This window comes from Vidua chalybeata, chromosome 12 (genome assembly GCF_026979565.1).
Source record: "Vidua chalybeata isolate OUT-0048 chromosome 12, bVidCha1 merged haplotype, whole genome shotgun sequence".
Taxonomy (NCBI): Eukaryota; Metazoa; Chordata; class Aves; order Passeriformes; family Viduidae; genus Vidua; species Vidua chalybeata.
In genome coordinates this window covers 7742496-7767882 of record NC_071541.1, presented here as the reverse complement: position 1 = coordinate 7767882, position 25387 = coordinate 7742496, and the positions used below count along the sequence as shown (strand labels likewise).

Genomic DNA, 25387 nt, shown 5'->3' with positions numbered 1-25387 from the left:
ACCTGGGTGTTGTGCTCTTCTGAAAATACTCTCAGTCTCTAAAGCAGTACATAATAATCCACATTGCTGCTCCCTCTGCGTTCTGCTGCCTAATTCATAAAAAAATTGGCTGGTCTATAAAACCTTTTAATTTTTTATGCTTTTTTACCATGCTTTAAATTGCATGGTAGTCCTTGGATTGCTGGAAGGAAATGAGCAGAAAGATAATTCTGATGATCCTTTCCCATGCACCAGAATTCCTGATTCTATTGAGTATTCCGTACTCCACATCTGTGACAGCACAATGAGCCTTTGTTCATTTTTTAATCTAAAGAGAAATCTGATGTAGGAGGTTGCACAGGGTGATAGCAGCCCAATTTAAAAGTCTCAATTATTTATTTTTAAAATACTTGGCATCTGTCTATGGAAAATGTACTTGCTTGGTTCCCAGTCTCTTAGAATTACTTTGAACTCGCTCACATCTTCTGGGATCTATCAAATGCTCATTGTGGCTTTTCTCTCATAAGCACTGAATGAGTTTGGCCATGACAGTCTGTATTGGATGTAAACTTTCTGTCTTTGTACTGGGGTAATGACAGCAAAGAGATGTCATGCACAGGAATGGTGATTTCTGTCTGGATGCCTGTCGTGCCAAGCAGAGAGACTGAGCCTTTTATTTGTGGATGCGTGGCGAGGAGAGGCCATTCAGCTTTTGCAAGCCAGTGACATTTCATAATGAGGGTTTAGTCATTCAGAGGCAATTGTACTTAATAAAATCAGAACTGGTCTCTGGTGGGCAGTATTTCCCAGTAATACACATGTTTTGGACAGCTTGTCCTTAAAACGTCAGCATGGTGGCAGCCCAGTTCAGCATCAAAATCTAAGCACAGACATTTTGCCAGGTCTGGGTAACACCAGATTTCTGGGCCAAAAGAACAGGTTGAAGAAAGGTGTTCCTGCAGGGAGTAGGTTGTCCTGAGGAGGAGGCAATTTCCTGCCCCCAGGCATGGTGGAGGGGTAGGAGCTTGGAGACAAAGGCTCTCCAGGCTGGAGAATCACCCCCATGTTGGATGTGCAGGGTGTATTCACTTAGGTCTAAGTGTTGTAGGCTGGGAATAGACAGATGTGGAGTGCTCAGAAACTGTAATGGTTGGCCAGCGGATCTTCCTGGACAGCAGAGACTAGAAAACATGGCATGTTTTCTCAGGGTGATTGGCGATTATCTCCTGGGTTATGTCAGAGTGAGGGCTTTCTCCCTAATCCTCTGTTTTAAGGCACTTGTAACAGTCTGAAGATTTTGCCCTCGGTGATATTTTTTCAGGCTTAAATCTGTGCTGTACAGCAAATCTCTCTTGAGTTTGAAAACAATTCTTTTATAGCTTGAAGAGTGTCAAAGCATGAGGTTTTCCCATTAAAAGCAAGCTCTTGCCCTCTCCCTGCCTTGGTAAAGCTCTGTAGCTGCAGTAGTATTAGTGGTAGCTTTTTAGGATGGAGAGGGTCTTCCTGCAGGAAAAATACCTTTGTTTCACTAGGGATGGTTTGTCTCAGCTTGGCTTTACCAAAATACTGAAAATTTCAAGTTGCTTGGACACACATGGTTTTTATGATACCTCTTTACAAGGTAAATGCATGTTGCACATCTGAGATTAAGGAAGGCCATGTAAGCCTTGCCCAGCCTTGTTAGTTGTAATGGGGCTAGATGGGAAAGCCTTGTAAATCTCATCTGCTGTGCCACAGAGAACAGGACACTCATGCCCTCCTGGCCCTGTGCCGCAGGGAAGGCTCTTGGGAGCACAGTCAGCAGGGATGTGTGCAGCAGAGCACTCTGACTGCACACAGGTAGTGTCACACTACAAAGGGCATTTTAGGCTTTACTGTAGGATTCTGCAGCCTTTACATTCTGTAATTTTGGAAAATAGAAGCTGTCGTGGAATCACATGCAAAAATGTACAGAAATACTGTTGTATGGGGCTGAAAGCAGTCACTGCCACAAATCAGGTTGGTTGTGTAAGCTTGGGTGATTCTCCATTCTGCATTTCACAAATAACACATTATAATACAATCCAAATTTTCTTTAGTTTGAAAGGCTCTTTGTTGCATTCTGTGCTGCTGCTTTTTACGTCCCAGGCAGAGATGGTAGAAGTCATTTATATGCAAAGTGCCCCATATATTGTATACACTAATTATATAATAAGGAGTAATAATGAAAATTTTCTAGCATGTTTAGGCCACTTAAGTATGCGGTGAAATTAATTTTACAGTTAACTGTCTTATTCCCACTTTGTACATAAAGAACCTTATCCCACCCATAGAAAATATTAGATTAACTATCTACTGATAAATGCATTCAATATTATGTATATTATGAATAAAAGAACAAAAATACATTGGATAGATTTGCATTTTATTGTAAATTGGGGAAAACTGATGAGGCTGTGTTATGGAAGAGAACAATATGTGATCACATAATTAGAAAATTGCCATAATGCTAATGCTCAGCAGTGTCCAGGTGTGGTTTTATGAGCAGCCTGAACCATGAGGCTTTGAGGGTGTACCTCTACTGTCTTTTTACCATTGTTTTTGCAGGGTGTGTGTGTAAATTATGTAATAGCAATTCCTCAGATATTGTATTCCTGAAGTGTTCCTTCTAGCTGTATGAGCACATAAGGAAGCTACTGCATGACAGATGACAATAATTTTTCATACAGGACAGTTCCCCTTGACATGATGGATGCAGAGGGAGCAACCATGCTCTCTGGAAAAACACCAGGGAGCAGTGGTAAAATGCTCCAATGTGTATGGTAATCAAGGCAGAGTGTGGTTCTTGATTAGGCTATGAGATTAAACTGCTAAGACGAGGGATCTGAATGAAATACTCTTTTACCAAAGCCCTTTGCACTGGTATGCAATAGTGCATTGTAAAAATTAATTTCCTTAAAATGCCGTGAGCAAAATTGATCCAAAATGATCCTGGCATATGCTGAACTCACTCAGTGATGCTTTTCTTCATAAACTCCTGTGAGAAATATATTGTGAAATGTTTTATGTAAGGTACAGATAATTTTAGACTTTATTTTCAAGAGGAGCAAAATGTAGTTTGTGAGTGTTTTGCCAGGTTTGGTCTGTGTTGGCTAAACTGAAGCTTAAGCAATTCTACCTGAAACAAACTGTTTCTAATTTCTACATCAATGAATGGCTGTACCTTGCTCTGCATTTGTTCAGTGCATGAGTTGTCAGAATCTGGAGGCACTGCCACCTTTGTGAGTATTGTCAGCATCTGTGTGTGTATATAGGTATGCTGGAAATAGGAAGGGGAAGAAAATTGCTTTCAAATTTTATAAAGCTAGTGTGAGGTTTTTTTTTGTTTTGTTTTGTTTTGTTTTTTTTTGTGGGCTATTTGGAGTGTGGTCTTCCTCCTGCTAAAAAAGGTACCTCTACCTCTGAATGCTCCAACCTTCATGTTGGCCTTTTCCCTATGTGGTGATGTTTTTTTAACTCTATAATACTGTCAAAGCACCTATCCACTACATACTGTATGTACAGTCAGAAGCCTGGGAATCAGTAAATGTGAATAGGAATGTATCTGTGCAAGATAAAAGGGTATAATCTCCCTTGGCATATAGAAAATATGGGGAAAATAGTGCATTTGTGAATATAAGTGGATGTGTCATGCAGCACTATTTTGGAAAAACCCAAGCAAGCCAATCATGGCTGATAGTGGTGGACTAACACTAGGGGCTTCTTTTGGAATGGAGGGGTTGAACAACTACTGGAGAAGCAGCAGTGTGTTCAGACAGCTGGCAGAAGTGGGAGCACAGCTACTGTGGGAAGTGAAACAAGAACTGTACAGAGAATTAAGAGCACGAGCACCCACAGGCCTCTGTAGGCTGCCCTTATTCATGGCATGTGTGTAGTGGAGTGGGATTGCTTACCAGCAGAGTGAATAGAGGAAGCTGTTCTTGGTCCTCTTCTATTTGTGTAACTCCAACACCTGTTAGTTGGGGGTAATCATTGTTCTCACCTGCTCTTACTTGGGGTTTGTGTAATTATTAATATTTATTCATTAAAAAATTGCATCAATATATCTGGTTTTGTCTCATGCTTTTTGCAGAGTACTAACGCTTTGGAAATAAAAGTCATGAAATTTAACTGAAGACAGGGAGAAGTGTGACCTTAACTGATAGACCTGAATATCACAGGCTCATAAAAATGCATTGCTATGGAGACAGACTTTTATCTTACAAATTACTTTGGGAGTAAAGGAATAACTCTAAACATCGAAATCCTTTTCAAAATTCTCTATGGATTTTGAGATAAATATGTTTAGCACATTTAACAGAGCAGGAGATGAGCCTTCAATGTGCAAAGAAATGAAGAGATGCTGGCAGAAAGCACAAAGTTTAACATCTGAACAGACTGGCCATACTGTTTACCTTTGGATTTGATATTAAAATGCATTGCATCAACTCTGTTCCCTGCTTACTGTCCCAACAGGGCAGTCATGCTATTAATCAAGATGCTGGTTAAACAATATTGTTCAGCAGAATTCCTTTATCTTAGGTTCATAACACTGGGTTTACATACAATGTGTATGCATTACATCATGTGAAAGCTGCATGAATCAACATTAATGTGATTCTGTTGTTGGTTTTAATTTTTGCAGATGCAGATTTACTTCTACAATCCTGATGACTTTGACAGTTTTGGAACAGCAGTTCTAGAAAACAGGGTGGTAGGAGCCATGGCCGTGTTTTTTCAAGTAAGTTAAAACAAAGGCTATATCCATAAACCAAAGTGTTCACTGAGTACTATCTAATTCATTGAATTATTTCAAGCTTAATGGATGCATCTGTTTTCTTGTTCCTACCTGTCTAAGTGAAAGATATTTCATATTGTCTATGTGTGATTTAAAATGTAAATAAGTATATTTAAAAACATAATGAAAAATTTTGCCTGGATTGTTCTGACTTTATAGCTACTCTACAGATGCAGATTGGAGAACACATTTATCATGGAACTTCCTTTGCTGCTGAAGCACATTGCTGCAGTCCCTGGAATACTAACAAACCAACACCAACTGGTTTTGTTTAGGGAAAACTTAAAATTCAAATGTAGCTTGAGAGAAAATTAATCAATACGTTTCATCAATCTTATCTGTAGCAGCTTCTTCAAAATTGTCGTAGTAGCAAGTTCTTCAACAGACCAGATTTCCAAATGAGTGAATTTATGCATCTACTTGTTTGAAATGCATCCTGAGAGATGCAGATCTGGGGCTGCTGGGTGAGCTCATGTGTGGTTCCACATGCTCCAAGTCTGCAGCGTGGGGCAGGGACCACCGCTGGTGATGGGAGTGTCACCTGTGGCCGTGGCATTCAGCACTGTGAGCCCCTTGTCACCTCCCATCAGAAACGGGGTCTTGCCTTTCTGACTTGAGGCTGAAGTGAAGAGAGGGAGCTGGAGCCGCTCCACACCACCAGGCTGTCACAGGCAGAGAAGCAGCTAATGAAGATTTGAAATGTCTTGGGGTCTTGCTTTTCAGAAGAGAGGGAAGGAGGGAGGGAAGAGCAAGGGAAAATGCTGATCCTTTGTGAGGTTTCACACTAGTTTTTACTGAGGAAGAAAGTGATCTTACTGTTATCTTTGTGAAGCCAGATAAAAAGGAATATGCAAGTACTCATATGTAAATACCTCCCTTTTTCTTATGATGTTAGAGTGACAAGCCTGACTCTGCTGCTCAAATTAAGTAAGGTTGTCTTTTTGCATGACACTGATTTTGATCAAATGCTTTGATAAGGAGAAAAGGACAGATCCTTGTATTGCATAAATTGCTGTAACTCTGCTGACATCAGGATAGTAGAAGGAGACATGTTAAATTCATCACTGTTGGATTCTGAGCAGTTCTGTGGCATTTCATATTAGGGCAAAGTTGGTAGAGCTGTGATAATTTACAGTGGCATGGCATGATGATGATTCCCCACACTTTTTAATCTCAATGTACTACGGGAAGCTTTGGGCAAGTTGAATTTGGCCACATGAGACAGAAGTTTAGATGCACAACAAGCAAAGGCTGGTTCATACCACAGTAAAGCATTGTGGGTTTGGTGTGTGTGCTGTGTCAGAAGGAGCATGAGTTTGTGCTATGGTGTGCACTGCGTGTTGTGGCATCATCTGTCTGGAATTTAACTGCTAAATTACCTTGATGGGCTTCACATCAGCCATGTGAAGCACTGCCCCATGTCACATCACTGTATTCCCTAAATCCTTTTTTTTTTTGCAGTATCTTAAAATTGTGGTGGGACTGTGTTTGGTATTCCCCACCTGCAAAGCCAAGTGCTGCACTTACTGTAAGTCTCTCTTTGCACAATTCCAAGGGAGCCATTAAAATAACTTAAAATAGTGTGTTATGCTGTTAAAAACCCCATCTTTGATTGTCAGAGACCTCGGGCTTTTCAAGACCCCGACTGAGTGTTATAGTCCCCTCAGGGAAGCAGAAATCTACACTACTCAACATTTCCAGCCCTGCTGGCCACAGGACATGAGGCTGTAAAATCCGGATGATGGTGCAGCTGGGCTCCTCTGCTCTGGGAGCTGTGAAATCTGAGGCCATTACTGATGAACACTCTCTGATCTTTTCCAAAGAGTGGGGTCAAGGTAATTCTTTGGCAAAGTGACCCAGGGACAACCTCGTTTGCTGCTGCAAGGAAATGGTTGTGGGGGTTTTGGCATATTTTCCTTTTCTTTTGGGTTGAAATGAGAAATCAGTGCAGTGCTGTTAAACTTGTGAGTGTATCAGGTTTTCCTTCTGGGCAGCTTTGCTCCAAGACAGAGAACAGTTGTGGAAGATTTGTAAAGCCCAGAGTCCCCAGTCTAGAAGGGCACGTGCTGAATTCTGGCACCTGTAAATAAACTTTAGGGACACCAGTGTGACAGCTGCTATTTTGGCCATCATGAGGACTTTCCAGAACTAGTTCCATAGGGCCTGAATTGTTGTACATAGGGTTAGCATAGGGTTATTAATGGATGATGGTGATGATCCTTTGCAAATCCCTACTGTGTTTGACCAAGGTGCTTTTTTAGCCCCCTCAGCTGTGTATCATGTGCTGGGCTTGTTGATGCTAAGTCAGGCATGCCAAGTCATAACTTGGGAAAACCTTTTTCTTGAGAAATCCTTGGTGTTCCCTGAGCCTTGCTCCCCAGGACTCCATGCAGATAAACTTGCCATGGCTAGTGTTTCCTGCAGCTAATTTAAAGCTGTCTTTTAAAATTGATTCCTACTGACTTTTGAATTAAATGTCCCTAAGATGTCCATGGTCAAATTTTGATTGGCAGCTTATGATGTTTAAGTACTACAGCTTTCTATTTTCAGAGTTTTGACTCCATCTTGAACTCATTTACCTAGAACACAGCTTTTAAAAACTGTAGCAAGAGAGGTCATACTGTTTTTTTATAAATGCATTAGAAAATTGTATCATGCATGCTTTTCTATGTAAATATTTTAACATAAATTATTGGATACATTTGCCATTAAGACTTGGATTTTTGCTAATGTGATAATGCTGTGTTGGAATGAATGTGCACAAGACTGGCTGAGTTTATAGTCTGGCTGGTGTTTTTTGTTTGATTGATGTTCATAAATGTTCCTTTGAAAATCAGGTTCTCCAGTGAGTGAACATTATACTGAAATATATAATTATTGGTGAAACATTAAATAATTAAGTACCCTTTCTTTCTTTTTAAATAATTTAACTTGGACTATACAAGAATTTTCCTTATTGAATTCATTATTTCAGGGGCAATTTCCAGGTAAAGTACATTGGTTCTGAACTTGGATAATTGAAGCACTTGGAATTTTGTTGTGATTAAAGCTGTGCTTTTCTCATTACTTTCATTTTAAGCTCTGTTGATAAATGCTATTTCTGTTTGTGTGCTGCTGGTTAGTTGATCTGACAAAAAAAAATTACTAAACTAAGTAACAATTCTTGCAAATACAAGCTGCTATAACTGCTCATCTCTGTATCTCATTGTGGATAGACATGGGGAGGGTCTCACACAAAATAGCACTGCAGGGACTCTGTAGCAGGTATTGTCAATTTGCAAATGAGATGAGCTGGCCTGAAATCTCTAGCTGGATTTTCTTTGTTGTTAAAGAGAACTCAGTTGTTATTTTAGCAAAAAATCAAAATCCCCTGGAGACAAAGGAGAGAATGCCATGACAAATGAGACCTTGCCTTCTGACAGGTTTTTCAGGAGAATGCATTATGGCCATTCCTCTCAGTGTTGCAGTGATTTGGTGTTTCTCAGAGTGAATCTGGTAGTGGAGGGAGATGTTCAAATTGACCAGCCCATCACCTCCTGCTGCCAGCACCCTCTTGGCTGGCAGAAAAGGCTTCTGGATGTGCAGGAAGGGTAGTGATGGACCCAGCTGAGGAGCTCTGTTTTGTGGCAATCCTAAAGGAGCCTCTGGCTGCACGTTGGTTCCACCAGCTGCTGGAACACATGTAGCAGGTCCCAGCCCAGCCAGGCACCTCAGGCTTGATTTAAATGATCCTAACTTGACTAGTTGGTGCTCATGTTTCATTTCAGCCCACATAAGACTCAGCTTGGTTGTTCTGGCTCTGGGCCTTGGTTAATTGGCTGAGCTAGCTTTGAAGCAAACCAGGAGTGGAAGGCAAGGCCCAGGTCTCTCATGGTTCCTGAGTCATCCGTTCATCATACATGTAATACATATTTATAAGTCACATTTAAAATGAGTATTTACTTGGATTAAATGCATTCAGACATATTGCACAGCTCTGTTTTAACCATCTAACAATATAATTCATTGCATACTTCACTACTTGCTTTATTAAAGCCAAACTTGAAAGTGTTCAAAACAAACATAGTGCTTTTCCATTTGAAATATTCATCTTTTAGTCCTGCAGTAGATTCATTATGGCAGAGAATACTTCATTCCTTGATTACTGCTGTGAAAAGGCACAATACTGATTCCCTAAGCACTCATCAAATATTCGATAACTCAGAAATTCAGGAGGAGGTGATGGAATTCTTGTTCCTACCGGGAGGGCATATAAATCTATTTTATATTTGCAGAGAAAACCATCAGTGATTAGTTACTGTGTCTCAGGTACTCAAACAAATCATCTCTAAAGAAATTAAGTAAAAATGAATTTTAAAATAACTTTTAGCAATGCTTTCATCATTAAAATTAGCTTCATAATGATGACTGATGTTGATACCTCGATCACTCAAGAGCTTCAGCAGTGCAGAGCTAGATTTTTAAAGGTAATTAGGTACTTGGCAGCAAATGTGCAACTAGCAGTATTTTTAAAAGTACATGGAATAAAAATCAAGGGTTTACATGTCTTTAGCTGAGTTGCCCTCCAATGCAGACATGTCTTTGTAAGTTTGTTGCAGAAACTACTCTGTAGCCCTTTTAACTTTTAATCTATGTGTGTATTATTTGCATATAAATGTCTTTACATTTACTAGCTACTCATGTATCCAGGGATGTGTTCTTCAGTAAAATGCATGGTTGTGGCCTTGCTGTTTGTGAGATTATTTTGGTAGTAGTTCTTGGTCTGCATCATCAAATGATCAATCACTCACTTTTCACAGGGGCCTAAATGAGCTGAACACAGAATAAATTGGTGGAACACCATCAAAGCTATTGAATATTTGCCAAAAATATGCTTTTTAAATGTACGTTTCTCAAACAACAGAATTCAGCTTTTAACTTCCCTTGGAAGCCTTTTTGTTCCCTGTTCTTCCCTTTCATTAACTGTTTCATGTGTTTGCCACTGTGACAAAACAGATTCAGTGAATGTGATCTAAATACGGTGACTGTTGAGGAAACCACATCCAGTAGGAGACAGGGTCCCTCCCATGTCCCCATCTCAATTCCTAGAAATTCCCTGATTCTGCCTCTCCCTTATTCTAATGCTTTTTGAAAGTCTGAGCAAAACTAATTTGATTTTGACAATGAGAATGGAGAGGTGTGCACTTCTCTTGGAACATTATATCCACCCACACGAAGCATAATCAGTACTCCAGTGTTTAGGCAATAACTTAAAGGTGATTTGCAAGAGTGAAAATAACACATGGCATCATTAACATGCAGAGCATCATCCAGAGTCATTGAGAGACTTTTCATTTATTTTAATAGACTTCAGACAGATGTAAAGAATTTAAAATTGAATTACAGTATTAATTCTTTTAATGGTTACATAGAACCCATGGGGTTTTATTAATAGTAGCTCATGAATAAAAAAACTGTTGTTATTGATTAGCAGTGTTATTAAGTATCAGTACAGGTGTATTTTTATTAGCTTCATACCATGAAGATAAGTACAGCTCCTTATTCAATAGCTGTATACCAATAACTCTCCATGTAAGTGAACACAAGCAAAACAATTTGAAATGTATTTTTCTTTATTAAGTCCAGTTTTGCAGCATTTTGAAATATTGCAGTTGTTTGAAAACAGTAGTTGTTACTAATAAAAGCAGTACTAGGGCCTTTAAATGGTTTAAAAATAGTATAGAGGTACAAAGTGGATACCCTGACACATAAAGACACACCAGAGCAGGTGGATGTGGCCACTCCAGCACCAGAGGACATTTTTCTGAGAAACACCTCGCACAATACACGCCACGGGGTATGGTGGCATAAGAAGCATCTCTGGAGCAGAAAAAGATTCTCCTCATTTTCCAACATATAAGTGGAGATAAAATTGCCAAAAGTGATTTTTGCATCATGGAGAATTTAAATACAAAATTTTGAGAGTTTCTTAAGGTCTGTTAGATTTGAGTAGAGTTCAGTATGTCAGTGGCACAGACCAGCTTCCAGAGGTGTTTTTTAGCCAAAATATGCAAGTCTGGGTGCCTAATAACAAGTGCTCATGCTGAGCAACATCTTCTGAAACCATTTTTGGTTGGAGGAGGGTTTGGGTAGAAGACAAAAATTCATGGAAACTATTTCTAAAAAAATCTATTCTACCCTTTCCATTAAAGAAAACAATTTTTTTTAAAACTAAGCTCAAAATTTTTAGATTTTTTATTTCAACTTATGTCAAAAGTTTCTTGGGGAAATATGAATATTTTTTGAATATTTTATGTAAAATAAGATAGGAAAAGGAGAACAGATGGGGAATAGCTCTGAGAGTAAAATATATATATATATATCTCCAATTTTGGTGCTTATTAAATTTCCAGTGCTTAACAATGAGACTTTCTTCTGATCCATACCTCTGCCCAGATTAGTCATGTTTTAAATGACGTTTAATAGTAAAACTACTGTTTACAACAGATTTGTTTTTATTTTGTTTTTAAATTACGGTTTCTTGTAGTAATGTTCTCCACCCTTTATTTTGGTGCATAAATGAGAAGGTTGCCTTTTGAGAGCACTAGGCAAACAATCCCTGATGAAGTCTTGAGTTTAGTAGAGAAGCTTCAAAAGGTTTTTAGTTGTTGAGGATGATGCAGTTGTGAGAAGGGCAGAGGGCTGCACCCTTTCTCAAACAGGAGGGCAGATAAGAGGGTAAGGAAGGGGCAGACTGCAAGTGTGAGCCCTGGGACATTACTGTGAGCAATCTGGGGAGCACAGGGAGCTGGAAGGGGTCTGTGAGCCCAGCAGTGTTCATCACTCAGTGCTGCTGGACTCAAGGAACTCACTTTGTAAGTGAGCTGAATTGCACTGAAGAAACAGTGGTCCTTTCACCTATGGGAGTTTTTTGTACCAGATATGCTTCAGTTCTCCAAACTTTCAGTGCATTGACAGCAGCACTGAGACACACCTTTGCTGCTGGGGTACTGTGCAGAGCCCGGGATTCCCTGATGTCACATCCCATGCAAGCAGAGCAGTTTCTGTCTGTGTGCAGGGTGCTGTGGGTTCAGGATCGTGCTCACATGGCTGCACACTTGTCATGGCTTGTCATGAGAAGGAGCTCATGTGGCTGAATCTGTGAGTGTGAAGAGCAGAGGTGTTCACACAGCAGCCTGAACATCCTGAGCAAGGCTGCTTGGAGGAATGAGGTACAAATGTGTGAGCGAAAGGGGGGCTGGGTTTGGAGGCACAGACTGACAGGGCGGCTGAAACAGATCGTTCTTGGAAGCAAACACATCGTTCCACTTCTGCTTGCCTGTGTTCTGCCAAGAGGCATTTGCAGTCTCTAGATCATGATGGTTGCAACCTGCTGTGTTGAAACTTTCTATCCACAGGCTGACTGTGCAGTGTAGAAGGGTAATTTACCTTATGTGCACTTATCTTCTTCAGTGCCCAAGCAATCGTCTTCCTTCCCCCTCTTCTCCTCACTCTGTGAACTTGTTCATGGTATTTCCACTAAGAAAAAAAGTCTGATGACCTCCAAAATGCAATATTTTCAATTAAAGCATTTTTGTTAGATGGAGTTTTAAAGGATATGGGCAGTACTGAAAGTGGTGCCATGCAGTTCTTTTTACAGTTCAGAGCAAAATACCAGAATGCACAGAGTCTTTGGCTTTTTTATTTTTAGTCTCAGACATATCTAGGGAAATTAATTGCCAAAGCATCTAAAAAATCTAATTGAAGGTAAAAATTAGAATTAGATGCTTTTTTTTTTCCCAAATGCACTGTCAATGCTTTCTTAACTGTGAAGTCTGAGACCACAACTCACAGCTTGTGCTGTCTCTGGCTTGGATGCAGCAGCAAGGAGGGGGGATAACAGTGGGGATGCATTACCAAGTGACTTCTGCTTTTTGTGAGAAAACACAGTCCTTTGGTCCAATTTATTTAATGGAAAAATCATAATTACTGATGTTAGGAAGGAACTTCAAACTTTCTTGTTGTTGAGAGGACTTGGACTCCAAATTCTGCAATGCTGCAAATATGAAAAACTCTCTGCATATTTTATGGGGTCTGTCCTCAAGGTCTTGAGCTATCAGTCATAACCATTAATGAGAGCTGGTTGTATGTGTTGCATGAGAATAGGTCACTGTGTTCTTCTGGTTTAATATTCATTTGAATGTTAGGATCACTGTCTTTTGGTTTACAGGGTTGTAAATGTTTCTGACCTGCAGTTTTTTTGCTTTCTGAATGATTCTTAATTGATTAATGTATTGAGATTAATCCCAAGCAGGATGCCATTATTAACTTGCTTCATTAAATTACATACCAGCCTGTTAGCATTAATTCTCGTAACTGTCCCCTTACATTTTAGTGCTTTTATTTGAATTGCTTGCCTCAAGAACTTGATCTGCGTGCATTTTCTTCCCTTTCCTTTCTCTCACCCTTGATGTTCAGAGTGGAATCAGTTTAGGAATATTTATAGTGTTTAATGTCAGCTTCTTAAACACAGTAATTTACTTCTTTGTGATTTAAAAATACCCTGTAAAAAAAAAAAATTGTAGCCATGCCATAAAAATTTTTAAATTTATAGAAAATGTCTTGTGGAGTTTGCATTACTAGACTCCTGTAAATGACACTTACATGTGTAATATGTAAAAATTACTGTTGTCAGCCTAATATCTCACCCTTTCTGTGGTTCAGGAGGATTGAACTCAGGAAGTCTACTGATTATAATCATTAGACTAAAAAACAAATTAGTTCCCTAACTACAGTAGTAGTTTGTGCATTTTAGTCTCTGTTGTGCATTGTTGATGCATTGCTTGGTCACTTTGTCAAACATCACAAAGCAAACCTAGAGCTGGGACAGCGTGGAAGGACCCCCAGCCTTGCTGCAGGCTCCATCGCTGCTTTAGGGGAGGGACAGCAGCCCCTCTGTTCTCTGAGCACTGAGAAGCCATCAAATGTGGCTTCTTGGTAACTTTGGGATACCGGCAATTGCTTCATCCCTGTCCTTCTTACATGTCCCAAATCTGGTGCATTTTTACTTGACCTTTTCTTTAAGAAAGAGAGGGGGAAGCTGTAAATAATGAATCTATTTTTTGCTATCTAAGTTTTCGGAGAGTTTTGCTAAAATTGATCTTAGTTACAGAATCACTGGAGACATAAAGATACACATTCATCTCCTTTCCTCTCCTCTCTCCCAAGCAGAACAATTGCCCCTGGGAAGTCCATTTTCTCCCAGTTCTTAGACATCCAACCTGGATTCCAGGAATAGTTTTTTATGCCTGTCTGCCTACCTCATTTTAAAATTTGATTTGGTTATTTTTAATTTTTTAACAGTCTCTGTATTCATCTAGCTCTCTGACCCATTTGTCTCTCAGAGGGTTATAATATCAAATGTATTACATGTGATTTACATTCACGGGACATAAATGGAGAAATCTAACATTTCAGCCAGGAAACTGCAGTTCTCCATTCCACAGTTGCCCAGTTCTGCAGGATTTTCAACAGGATTTGGTAACCCTCAGAAAAGTTACACCTGTTTTTGCCCTTGGTATCTTCCATGAAACTGCAAAGTCTTCCTATGTCTCTGGTTACCAGGTAGTGTTATGGCAAATTTTAAGCAAAGGTGAGCACAGGATCTATTCATAATTGATTGCCTAGTTTCCCTTTGTGCCATAAAAGAGAGATTGGTTGTAAAGTCTGAATATATAAAATAGATGGGTAAAATTGGGGCTTCCTTTCCCTTTAGATCTTCTGGCTCAGATGAAAAAGTTATTAAATACAAGCTGTTCTGCCTGAAGAATTATTACTGTAGTTCTCAGCTATAACAGTGCCACGTTTCTCCTTGTATTGGCAAGAATAAACAATACAAGCTTCAGACAGAATTTCCTGGGTAGCATACCAAATGTTCTGGAAAACCTTCTCGGACAACAGCTGATACATTTTTAATACAAATAAAACATAATTCTTTAGTCTTGTTCCAGTTTGATCCCTAAGGTGGAAAAAGTATACAGACTATGCATAATTGATGTATTTGTTTGAAGTGTTTAGCCAGATACTCCATTCACAAAGTCTCTTTTTGTTAATAGGTTGCTGTGAGATGTAAGAATCACTTAGGGCTCTCTTTGTACAAATAAATGGAACGTGTCATTTTTGGTACAGTCAGCGAGGTGGTTACACAGTCATCCTGACTGTGTCTTTGTGCTGCCCACACCGTTCAACTTTAGTCAAATCACAGAGCAGGTCTGGCTGAAATGTCAGTATTTTCCCAGATCAGAAGTGATGGGAAAGCATGAAAGCATGCAAGGGAGAGAAGAGGATGGTTGGGAGCTTTCAGGGTCACACAGATTGGTGTCAGGTTGGCGTGTCTGTGTGAGCACCACCCCGGCTGTTACCAATGATATGTGTGGTTTCTTGTGCCATCCCTAAACATTACACATGATGCAGAGAAAGCATGCAGGAAAATATCCTTCAGTAATTTAATTATCATCTGTCCTAAATTACTATAAATCCAGTGTTAAAGGTTACTGCCAGAGGGTAGAGTTGTTGCTGGGTTTTGTCACCTGTAGTTTCTGTGCTGCAGGATGACTGTAGGAGAGGTGATTATTGAGGGCGTTCTGAGCCCATGGTTTTCATTCCAGAGGTCAGAAAAAAAGTCAATGAAAGTAAATCATAATCTAGTTGGTTCCTTCTTAATGTCTTTGTACAGATGTAGACATTTGTATGCATAACTGATGGTTTAGTTGATAATGCTGATGGCAGATCACCCCCAAAATAATTCTGCAGCTGAGATGGCAGCTTGCCCAGAGCAATCCTGGTACCTGATGTTTTACCTCCTCTGAATCTAAACCAGAAATCTTCAAGTTTATAGGGTGGAGTTGAGGGTGTGTAAATGTGGGAGCCCTTTTACAGGATGACTTTATAGTAGCTTTCAGATATATCTTCTACATTTTGGATTCACTGAAAAGCATACTAATTTGACTAAGGTGATGAGTTCCAAATGAGCTCAGTGGTCCTGGTTCAAGTAATTTAAAGCTCCCTTTGTTTAAAGTTCAGGTGTGCTGGTATCAGTTCCCAGAACAAAACCAGCACAGAAGCTGGGATGTGCTCTGGAGATAGGTGAGAGTCAAGAATGCCAATCACCATCTTATTCTATGCAGAAAAGTGAAATGTGTTAAATAAAGATTGCTTAAATCTGTTCAGCACCTCTAAACAGTGAGTTTTGGTGGAGCAGGATTTTTCCTCTGAGCTTATGGTGTTTGCAACTGCTTCACAGCTCTGAGGAGCCAAGGAAAAGCTGTCTGGCTGACACCATCAGAACAGTATTTAGCTGCTGATTGTAACTGTACCATTTCTGTGCATCAAAAATGCATTGAAATGTGGTCATTACCAAGTCTAAAGAGACTTTCTGCGAGAGGGTATTGGTTTTGCAACATCTCTGCTGTATCAAATGAAGCCTAACTGGAGATTTGGCAAAGTGTTCTTTATGAGTAAAGTAAAATGATGTACCACATTAGAAAGGAGCTTGGTTATTAGAAAGCTCAGTCTTGCTCCTGATGAAATGGATTTTTTTCACCATAAAATTCATCTTTAGTTGCTGCAAGAATATTGCTAAAAGAGATTAACTTTGGATCTCAGTGTGTTTTATAGTGTGTGTCATGTTATTTTAAGGCTGTAAATATATTAGCTGATCTGTAAGCTTCACTTAAGTTACTGCTTTCTGGGTTTTTGAAGAAATAGGATCATGGTTATGCAAGAACCATGAAGATTGAATTAAATCACCCCTTTTGATATTTATTTTCCCTTGGGATCATGATATCAGATCAATATTTAAAAACAGCTTTATGGGTAAGTGTTGATTAGAAAGCAAAGCTCCATAACCTTAACAGCTAAGCTAGCAATTTTTGGTGCATTTTATCTATGGTTTGTACGGCATTATCCATATGCCTGTGTAAAAAGTAAGAAAATAATTTTATTATTTTCTTATTCCTCCCTCCCTCCTGCCTACCTTGCTACCTGGCAAACCTACTTTATCATATCTAGATCCTGTAAAAATATCTAACATAACTTGAAATGCTCTTGTGTGAAACATGATTAGACTGCATCAATCACTTTTCAAAGATTTTTTTTTCCTCATCATTTTCTATTCTAAACTGCTAAAATCACACTCTCTTATATCCTCCTGCATTTCATGGGAGGCATGAACAGACAGATAGTTCCCCATCTTGGGTGAACCAGCCTTATTAAATACTCTCCCAAAGTGCATACCAGTCAAATTAAGCTTTAGGTTAACGTTTTGGAATGCTCTCCACTTGCCAACTCATTACTAGTGATATGGCAAAGCAAAGTGTTGCCTTCTGCTATTCCAGATATCTACAGAGATTTATTACATTTCAGATAATAAGCTTACCTTCCTAATAGCACACAGCCCACCCTGCCTTATGGCTTGACTTGACTCTGCTCATAACTTCAGCAGAGAATTAAAGGCCAGAAGTAAAGCTGGCTTTTAAACCTGTCTGGGTAGAGCTGTTTGGGGGTCCCTGTGTTGTGGATGGGAACATCCATCATTTTGGAGTCTGAACTCACTCATTATCTAGACCAGCTCTGCACTACCCCTCAGGCTGATACTGATCCCCCTCTATGGACAGATGGTGGTGGGAGAGGAGGGTGATGCCTGGGCGGGTGGCACCACCTCAGTGTGCTGCAGGGCCAGCTGGGCACTCAGGTTTAGAGTAACTTGGTCTGTGCATGCAGTACAGCTGGCTGCTACCACACCTGTCTAATAGAGCTGTTGAAAGACCGTCTAAATTCATGCTGAGCTGTGGAGATTATCTCTGTCAGCTGTTGTTGTGTCAGAAGCAATTTTTTTAAATGCTGCATTTGTGTCCTAAGTGCCCAGCCTATGTCTGCCTTTTAGAAAGTGCCCTCTTCCTTCCTTCATTACTGCTTGCATTGCATCTGAGACATATAACTGAGACATACAGTGTCTTAACCCTAAAAATAGGAGATTTTTTTAATGCCTTCTTTATCGTGCCACATATATTTGCTGCTCCCCTTAAAATCTGAGTGTAAAGAGAGCTGCAAGTGCAGGTGCATTCTACCAGTGTGCTGGGGGTACAAACCAGACTCCAGGGAACATGGGATGCTCCAGCATAAGCTTTTGGGCTGTGGTGCTGCTCTGGAAAGCCTCTCATCCTCACAGCAGCCAGCAGTGCAGTGCTCCTGGTGTGCTTGTTCCAGCTGGGCTGGAATTCTGACTCTGTTGGGTCTCAGGCACTTTGGGCACGATTGGCTGTGCAGCCTGGCAGTGAAGATGTCCCTCGGTGCCAGCCCTCTGTGGATTGCCTTCACAGAGCTTGGCTCTTCAGCTCCCTCCATAACAATCAGGCTTTTGGCAGGGAAAAGCCTGGTGCAGGTTGTGGTGTCAGTTGCAGGTGGTTGTATGAGGGTGGTGACATCAAGAGACCATGCAGCCTGACAGATCTTAAGAAGAGAGATCAGAGACTTTTCTAGAGGTTGACACCAAAACTGGGGCTGTGGCAATGCATGAGCCAGGAGCCTGGATGGTCCAGCTGGCCTGCCACAGCTTTGGTGATCAGATCATAACCACTGTTCATGGGCTGTGGACACCCAGGCGTTACAGTGCTGGGTGTGAGAAGAAAGAAAAAATAATAAGGAAACACCTGAAATTAATAGCCAGGTTTTCTGGCAGGCAGATTCAGAGAGGAGGAGAGGAGATGGAAGAATCTTCCTGAGAGCATTCCTATGTACATTCACCTGCAGGAAGCATCTTCACTCTTCTGGGTCAGGCTAGACTTGTTCAAAGAGCACCTTTTGTTCTAACCCTGTTTAAAGTTTTGTTTTAAATCTTGTTCAGTTGTATTTTACTTCTTCTCTCATAACCTTCCCTGAGATTTTTAATTTTGGCAATTTTGAAGTTATACGCTGTGTAGGAGGAGGAGGGCTTCCTGACCAGAGACAGAGCTTGAAGATGCCCTCCATGGATAGGTCATGCTCCACAGGAGCACAGGAAAGCTGTAAGAAGCCCATGGAGCTTGAGAATCCTGAGTTCTATGGCTTTAAGATTATCACCTACTCGCAGTGATTGAATAGCATTCACTTTGCCACTGCTGAAATGTAGAACATCTTGAAACAAGCACACATGTCATGTTAGTTTCTGTATTTCTTTGTATTTCAAGAGGAAGAAGCTGCTGCCACAAACTGAATGTTTGCCAGGCTTTTAATGCACTTGTGTTCTAAGTGCTGTTTTTCTGCACAAAATTTGCCCATTTGTTCTAAACATGAGCCATGATACTTGTTGAAATGTTTTTTTAAGGAACTGAGTGAGTTGTTGGGTCATGCTAACCAAGAGAAAAATAAACATCTTGACATATAATCCTCACTGTTTTTGTCTAGTGTTACACCAGGTGAAACAGAGGGGTTGAGCTGTTCTTCTGTTGCTGCAGGAACTTGAGCAGTTTAGAAGCAGCTGAGGAAAGAAAAAAAAGCAGGCCACATCCTGCCACTCTTAATTCAGTGGCTTGAAGAAGATTGAGATGGACTGCCTCATTTCTTTCTCTCACCTGCTTCTTGGAGTTCTACTGCTGTGAGTGCTCAGGACCAGCTCTGTGACTGGCTCTTGGTGCACCCACACTTCATTCCCACTGCCTCTGGAGCCCCTGGCAGTCCTGCAGCTGGTACCCTTGGCACCCTGTCTGCTGGCATCCAGGTTTGCCCTGGGCAAGCCCACTCACCATCCTCAGCCACTTCTTTCTCCTGTTTCCATGAAGAACATCTCGGAAGGTGGAAGAGCAGAGGAACTTCCTTGGAGAGGCAGGAGGTGCAGAGGAAAAGGTGGGAAAGTTGTGGAAGGATGCTCAAGGGGGTATGTGGAACAGTTTGGGAAGGGAGGATGCTGTAACATTTGAGGAGACAGAAGCAGCTCACTGGGTGGAAAGAGACACCAAGGAGGATGTGTGTGATGGAAGAGGGAGGCAGCTCAGACATGAAAGTAGAGTCAGAAGTGAGGAAACTGAGGATTAGTAGGTGCTTTCTGCCTTAAGTACTATGAGCACCAAACTCATTTTGCAAAGCTGCACACACCTGCAAAAACTATATGACACTGAAAATTTACAAAAAGATAAGTAAAGATGGAAAAACTTGCTTGAAAGAAAATTACAAATACAAGTCAGTATTATAGTTGTCCTTTTGTGCTGGAAAGTATTAATGAACAGCATTGGGTCCTTGTACCACAAAGATGCCTGCAAGCCTGAGAGCCTGCCCAGCCCATTAGAAATGGGGAATTTGGTGTAGCAAAAATTGCTGCTGCAGTTTTGGGAGGCCAGTTTACACCAACCTCCTTAGAAATTAGGTAAAAGGAGCGGCAAACAAACTGTGTTGGAATTTGATGATTCAAAGCATAAAGTTAAGGAGGAAAAAAAAATCTGCCCTACAATAATTTGTTTTCACTGGATTTCTAATTTAATTGTGAACTGAGGTGTGGTTGTCATTAGGGAAGTGACTGTGTAACTTAATTGACATTTCTGCATCCTCTGTGTTTGTGACTCATAGATGCTGGCTTGAGTCATCTGTACTGCCTGGCTGGAGGGAGCCCAGGGCTGTGCCAGGGGAGAAAAAACCAGGACTTTTCTTGTAGAATGAATGAAAGATGTTGGGAAGTTGAGACGATTCCTTTTCTTTATTTTAAAGGAGAGATTGATGTGACCTCTCTCACCAAAACCCTTTGTGTAGGCTAGAAAAGAGGAAAAGGCTGGAAATCTCTGCTGCATCCTAGGCAAGCTTAGCTGGAGCAATTAAATTAAACCCCTGCAAAATGGTGGAGTTCCAGATGTCCATCTGAGCTGTTCCTTTTCAGCCTTTGCATTTTGCCCAGGAAATTTTCCTGTTTAGCCAACAGATTTCATTGCTTTATTTGCATTAAAAAAAAAAAGAAAAGAAAAAAAGAAAAAAAAAAAAAAAGAGCTGGAGATACTTTTTCTCACTTGCACAATTTTGAATTTCATACCAAAATCAAGCCAGGAGCAGAAGAAAACGAGAGCTAACTTCCATTTGTGGTTTCACAGTTTTGAGTTTAGCCTTTTCAAATGTGTGAAGCTGTACATCAAGGAATGGGTGTCGTAAGATGATCTGGCTGTAGTGCTTGTTATATTTTTTCTTTACACCATTTCGTTTTCCTTCCTACTTGGGTCAAAATGGTTATTTTTACCTAAAAACTGTAAATAGAGCAAATTGTGAAAACCCTTAAGAGAGATCCAACTCTTTTTTTTTTTGGCCCCTTTTTTTTATTTTTTTTAAGTCAGAGGATGAGAACAGTTTATACCTGATGGCAGTTTTTATAAAATAGCCTCCATCCTGATAAAATGTTACCCCCTGGTGTGTCATTTTTCCAGCTGAACTGCTAGTAGGATTGAGAGATCTTGCACACTGCTGCTTAAATAAATAGACTACATGCTCTATGAAGAAATCATATTATTTTCTCAAAGGAGAACAAGTAGGCTCAGTGCACTGAAATTGCTTTAAATAAACTTGCAGCTACTGTAGCCCTTTTTTGCGCAGCTGCAGATGGTAAAGTCTATCAATCAAGCTTTCCCAGCTTTGAGAAGCTGCCACTGAAGCTGCCTCTCCTCTTTGTTGCAATTACATTTTTGTCTTTTACAGAACTTTGTATCTGAGATATTCTATTGCTCTAATCAGATTGTGCTTTTGGGCTGAACATATCTTTTGTTTTTCCTTAGATATATGTGTATTAAGATCTTTCAGTAATTTGTTAATTGAATGTGCTATTCACTGGCACTAAATTAGCTGCATTTGTGCAAGAATACTTTGGGAAAATTAATTAATTTATCAATGGAATAAGTCAAAGTTTGGGCAAAAGAGTGCCTTACAAAAAGAAAGGAAAATACATTGTCTATTGTTTCTTACCATGCTGCAGGTTGCAAATCTTGTGATAGTGAATGAAGGAAATGCTGTGGAGAGGGAGCTGCAGAGTTTTCCTCAGCCTGGTGCTCCAATCAGCCACTGCCAGCAGGTTACAATGCACAATCAATGTTCCTCTCTGCTAACAAAGGAACTCAGTGTGCACAAACACAGGGCACTCTGAGCTGAGTTATTAAGCACACTTAACTCTTCCTCGGAGTTTCATGGTCTTGCTTTTTTTTTTAAACAGTCTCTTGTGTCAGGACATTGCACCAACACACAGATTCTGTTCAATGTTCTTCTGTGGTAGCCACTGCTTTGCTCTTTTTGTGACGCTGGTATTTCAGCCAGCCTGTGGTGTAAAAGTGACTATTTATGCTCCTTGTGTTTTCAAGCATGCCTACTGGACATAATGAAAGGGGAAGTTGCTGATCTATAACCTACTTTGTCCCATCCTAGTCCCAGAACGTCTGCAACTCAGGTGCAGAGGCAGCAGGTATAAAGTGATGCAGGGGCTCAGTTAAAGGCTGTGAGGAGCAGTGGTTGCAAACAGCTTCATTGCACTCAACCAAAGATGAGGGACAACCCCAAAGTCAGTTCAGTAGCTTTTAAAACCATTGTGGACTTCAAAAAAGTAAAGGAAAAAGTGCAGCTTCCTCTTTGTCGCTGCTAGTTAATACACCCTGCTAGTAGATATCCTCCAATGCTGTAGTGAAATATGAAGTTAATACATCACTAGCAAGCTTTCAGTCAGAATGATGTATTATTCAAAGTGGAATTAGCTAGAAGGATCAATGCACACCCATTACTCTATTTAAAATAATCATTGGAAGACTCATTAACTTTTTTTTTTCTCTTCTCTTGAAGCAACATAGTGAATGAGACATTTAGGAACAGCCCCTCCTCCAGCATATGCATCTCTATGACTTCAGTATATTTTCATTCATAGCAGGATTATTAATACCTGAAGGCCAAAACCCAAATTTAACTCAACAGAGTTTGCCTTCAAATCACTAAACCTGAAACCAGGTGTCATAGGCAAAGACAAAATCAGCTCTAATACACATTTAAAAAAAAACAAAGGTCGTGGTAGTATCTGTGTGAAATAGTGCGTGTGCCACCTTAAGGTTCAGTGTCATATCTTGCTTGGTACCTGTTATTCTCTCTGATTTTACACATGAGTAGAAAATTGAAGAATTAGGGAGGCTGTTTCCATTTCTTGTTTTCCTTTACAAATATATTCTGCAGGATACTTACTTACAGTAGTCTATTCATTACACAGCAAATGCCTTCTGCCTCCCTGCTCACCTCTGTCAGGCTGCAGGCTTTTGGCCAGATTTGTCCTTTTGCATCAGCTCATATGGGAGATGTGCAATTATAGCTTATATGGGGGAGATGGAAGGAAATATCATCTGTGGAGGAGCAGGAATATATCATTCTTGGATCATTTGGTGCTTGCAAAGGTGAAAAACTTAGAGCACCAAATCTAGCTTATCATTATGTCGGGAGCATTTTCTTGGCTTCATAGATAGCTCAGTGTGCTATTGTGTCAACCAGTATCCCTTCTCACCCATCAGTTCTCTTGGAAAGCTCCGGATAAATATTTCCTGCTTTATTTCAAAGCAAAGCACATGTAAACTTTTCATATCTGTTCATCCGCATTCCAGATCCGGCTGAAATCTTTCACTTCCTTTTATTCAGTAATGTTTAAGAAACTAGATATTTATCCACAATCAGATTTTACAATGTAGACTTCAAAAGGGAGAGAAGCAAGAGGTGGGACAATGGAGTTAGTGCAGAGCAGAAGGGTGTGGACCACAAGGCCAGGATCCTTTCCAAGTGCTGCACACTGATGCAGGTGAAAGCATCGTTGTTCAGAAGGATTAGGAGAAGGGCTGCCCAAGCTGATAGCTAACCCTGAAATTATTTGGCCCTGAAGACATGGATTTGAAGAGTTTCAAAAGCAATATCCCTAGTGCTTTCCCTTTAGTGAGAGAAGAATGTTTCTTTTGATGCTGATTATCTTGGATTCTTTAAATCCTGTTGCTGTGATGTTAAAATACGTATTGTGTGGCACAGTGTTCACATTAATGGGATTCTTCTAATTTCTGTTCCAACCAACTGAAAATCAGGTCCTTTCCCACAGAGATTGGGGACTGGCATCTGTCCAACATCACTGAGCTGATGGAAGAATAAATTGTTTAACCATGCTGATTGTCCTGAAACCCTACAGGACAATTTAATCTCTGCAACCTAGTTAATTCATAATAGTTTTCTTTTTCTTCCTCGTAGTTTGTACAGAGTGCTTGGAGCTTAGGTTTTTGGCTGGTGAGTTGTATATCTTAACTGCAGGCTGTATGGGAGCTGAAGGCACACAGTTGGGGGAATATTACCCCTGACTTTCAGTGTTGTAATTGAAAGTAGAGTTTGACACATTGGCATCTTTCTGTGTCAGCCATTGTCAGTGGCTTCAGCTGCCACGGTTAAGTATGTAGTCATTCATCCTTGGCAGACAGCGTCCTTTGCAGCATGAGAGGATGGTCTCTGGATGTTAATGCTCAGCACTCTGGGAGCAGCTGGCTATATCGAATTCAAGGCATGCAGATTTTCTTGGCCATTTTACTTAGCAGATGGGTAAGGCTTGATAGATTGAAGATTTAGTTTCCGAGTCAAGGGCCAAATGTTGCAGTGGGAGAGAAAAGTAAATTATATCACTATTCAGAGGGGAAAGGCTCAGGTACTGTATCACAAAACTGTTGCCATTCATTTTCCTCTGCCTTGCACAAAATGCATGTCATTTTACCTTTCAATATAGCCGACTGTGGCATTCTCCTTCACTTTGAGATGCTTTGCAATACTGTCTGTGAGCCCATTTAATGAGCTTGAAAGCAGTCACAGCAAATTTATGACAGTTTAATGTCTAAATGCCAGATATTTTTTAAGGTGGAAATGAAAGAGAAATTTGTATTTTGTATCAACCCAAATAGGTGAGTTTTCTTCAGTTATTTTTTTCCCCTACCCTTTTCTTCTAACATATTTTTAAAAGGAAAGTGTATTCCCTACTGTTCAAATGATTAATATTCACCTACTTCTCACAAGGTAGCTGGTACCAATGATCATTAGAGACCTTTGTGGCACTCCCTCAAGACCTCCTTGGTTGGTAGGAGGATAATCTGGGTTTCAGAGAGGCTGCCTGGAGCTTTGGGCAATGGGGGTGTCTGGTCCTTTGGACAGGGGTCTTGGAGTTAAGGTCTGATGTTGCTGTGTGGCTTCTCTAACTGCCCCAGTATGTATTTGGGGGTTTTCCTGCTTTTATTTGTTACTGTTTCTAAAATAAGCAGGGTAAGATCAGTATGTTTGCCTGAAATCTTTTTTTTTTCAGCTTCATAGAACTGTTTCCAGCAGAAAGACAGGTCATGGATTACTTACATGACTTTAGCATATGGCTTTAATTATACAGCATGTGGCATAAATTTTAATACTTTACGAGTCTGCTGAGTTTTGATAAATCAGGGTCTTCAGGAGGTTCTGAGTTTGTCCTATAAAATAATCTGATGAACAGAGAGCTTTACATGAACAGCTTTTAGATGAACAGGCTGCTCTACAATGACTGATAGAGAAGGTTGGTGTTTTTTAACTCCTGAGCACATG

General features: G+C 40.3%; 1 protein-coding gene across 1 annotated transcript in view; it reads left to right on the top strand.

The window, feature by feature from the left end:
- The window catches only part of PTPRG (protein tyrosine phosphatase receptor type G), a 394477-nt gene that overhangs the window by 253571 nt on the left and 115519 nt on the right, over positions 1–25387 (top strand). Inside the window, exon 5 of the mRNA XM_053953681.1 lies at positions 4643–4738. Within this exon, the coding sequence (XP_053809656.1) occupies positions 4643–4738 (96 nt within the window). The remainder of the gene's footprint in view (positions 1–4642; positions 4739–25387) is intronic.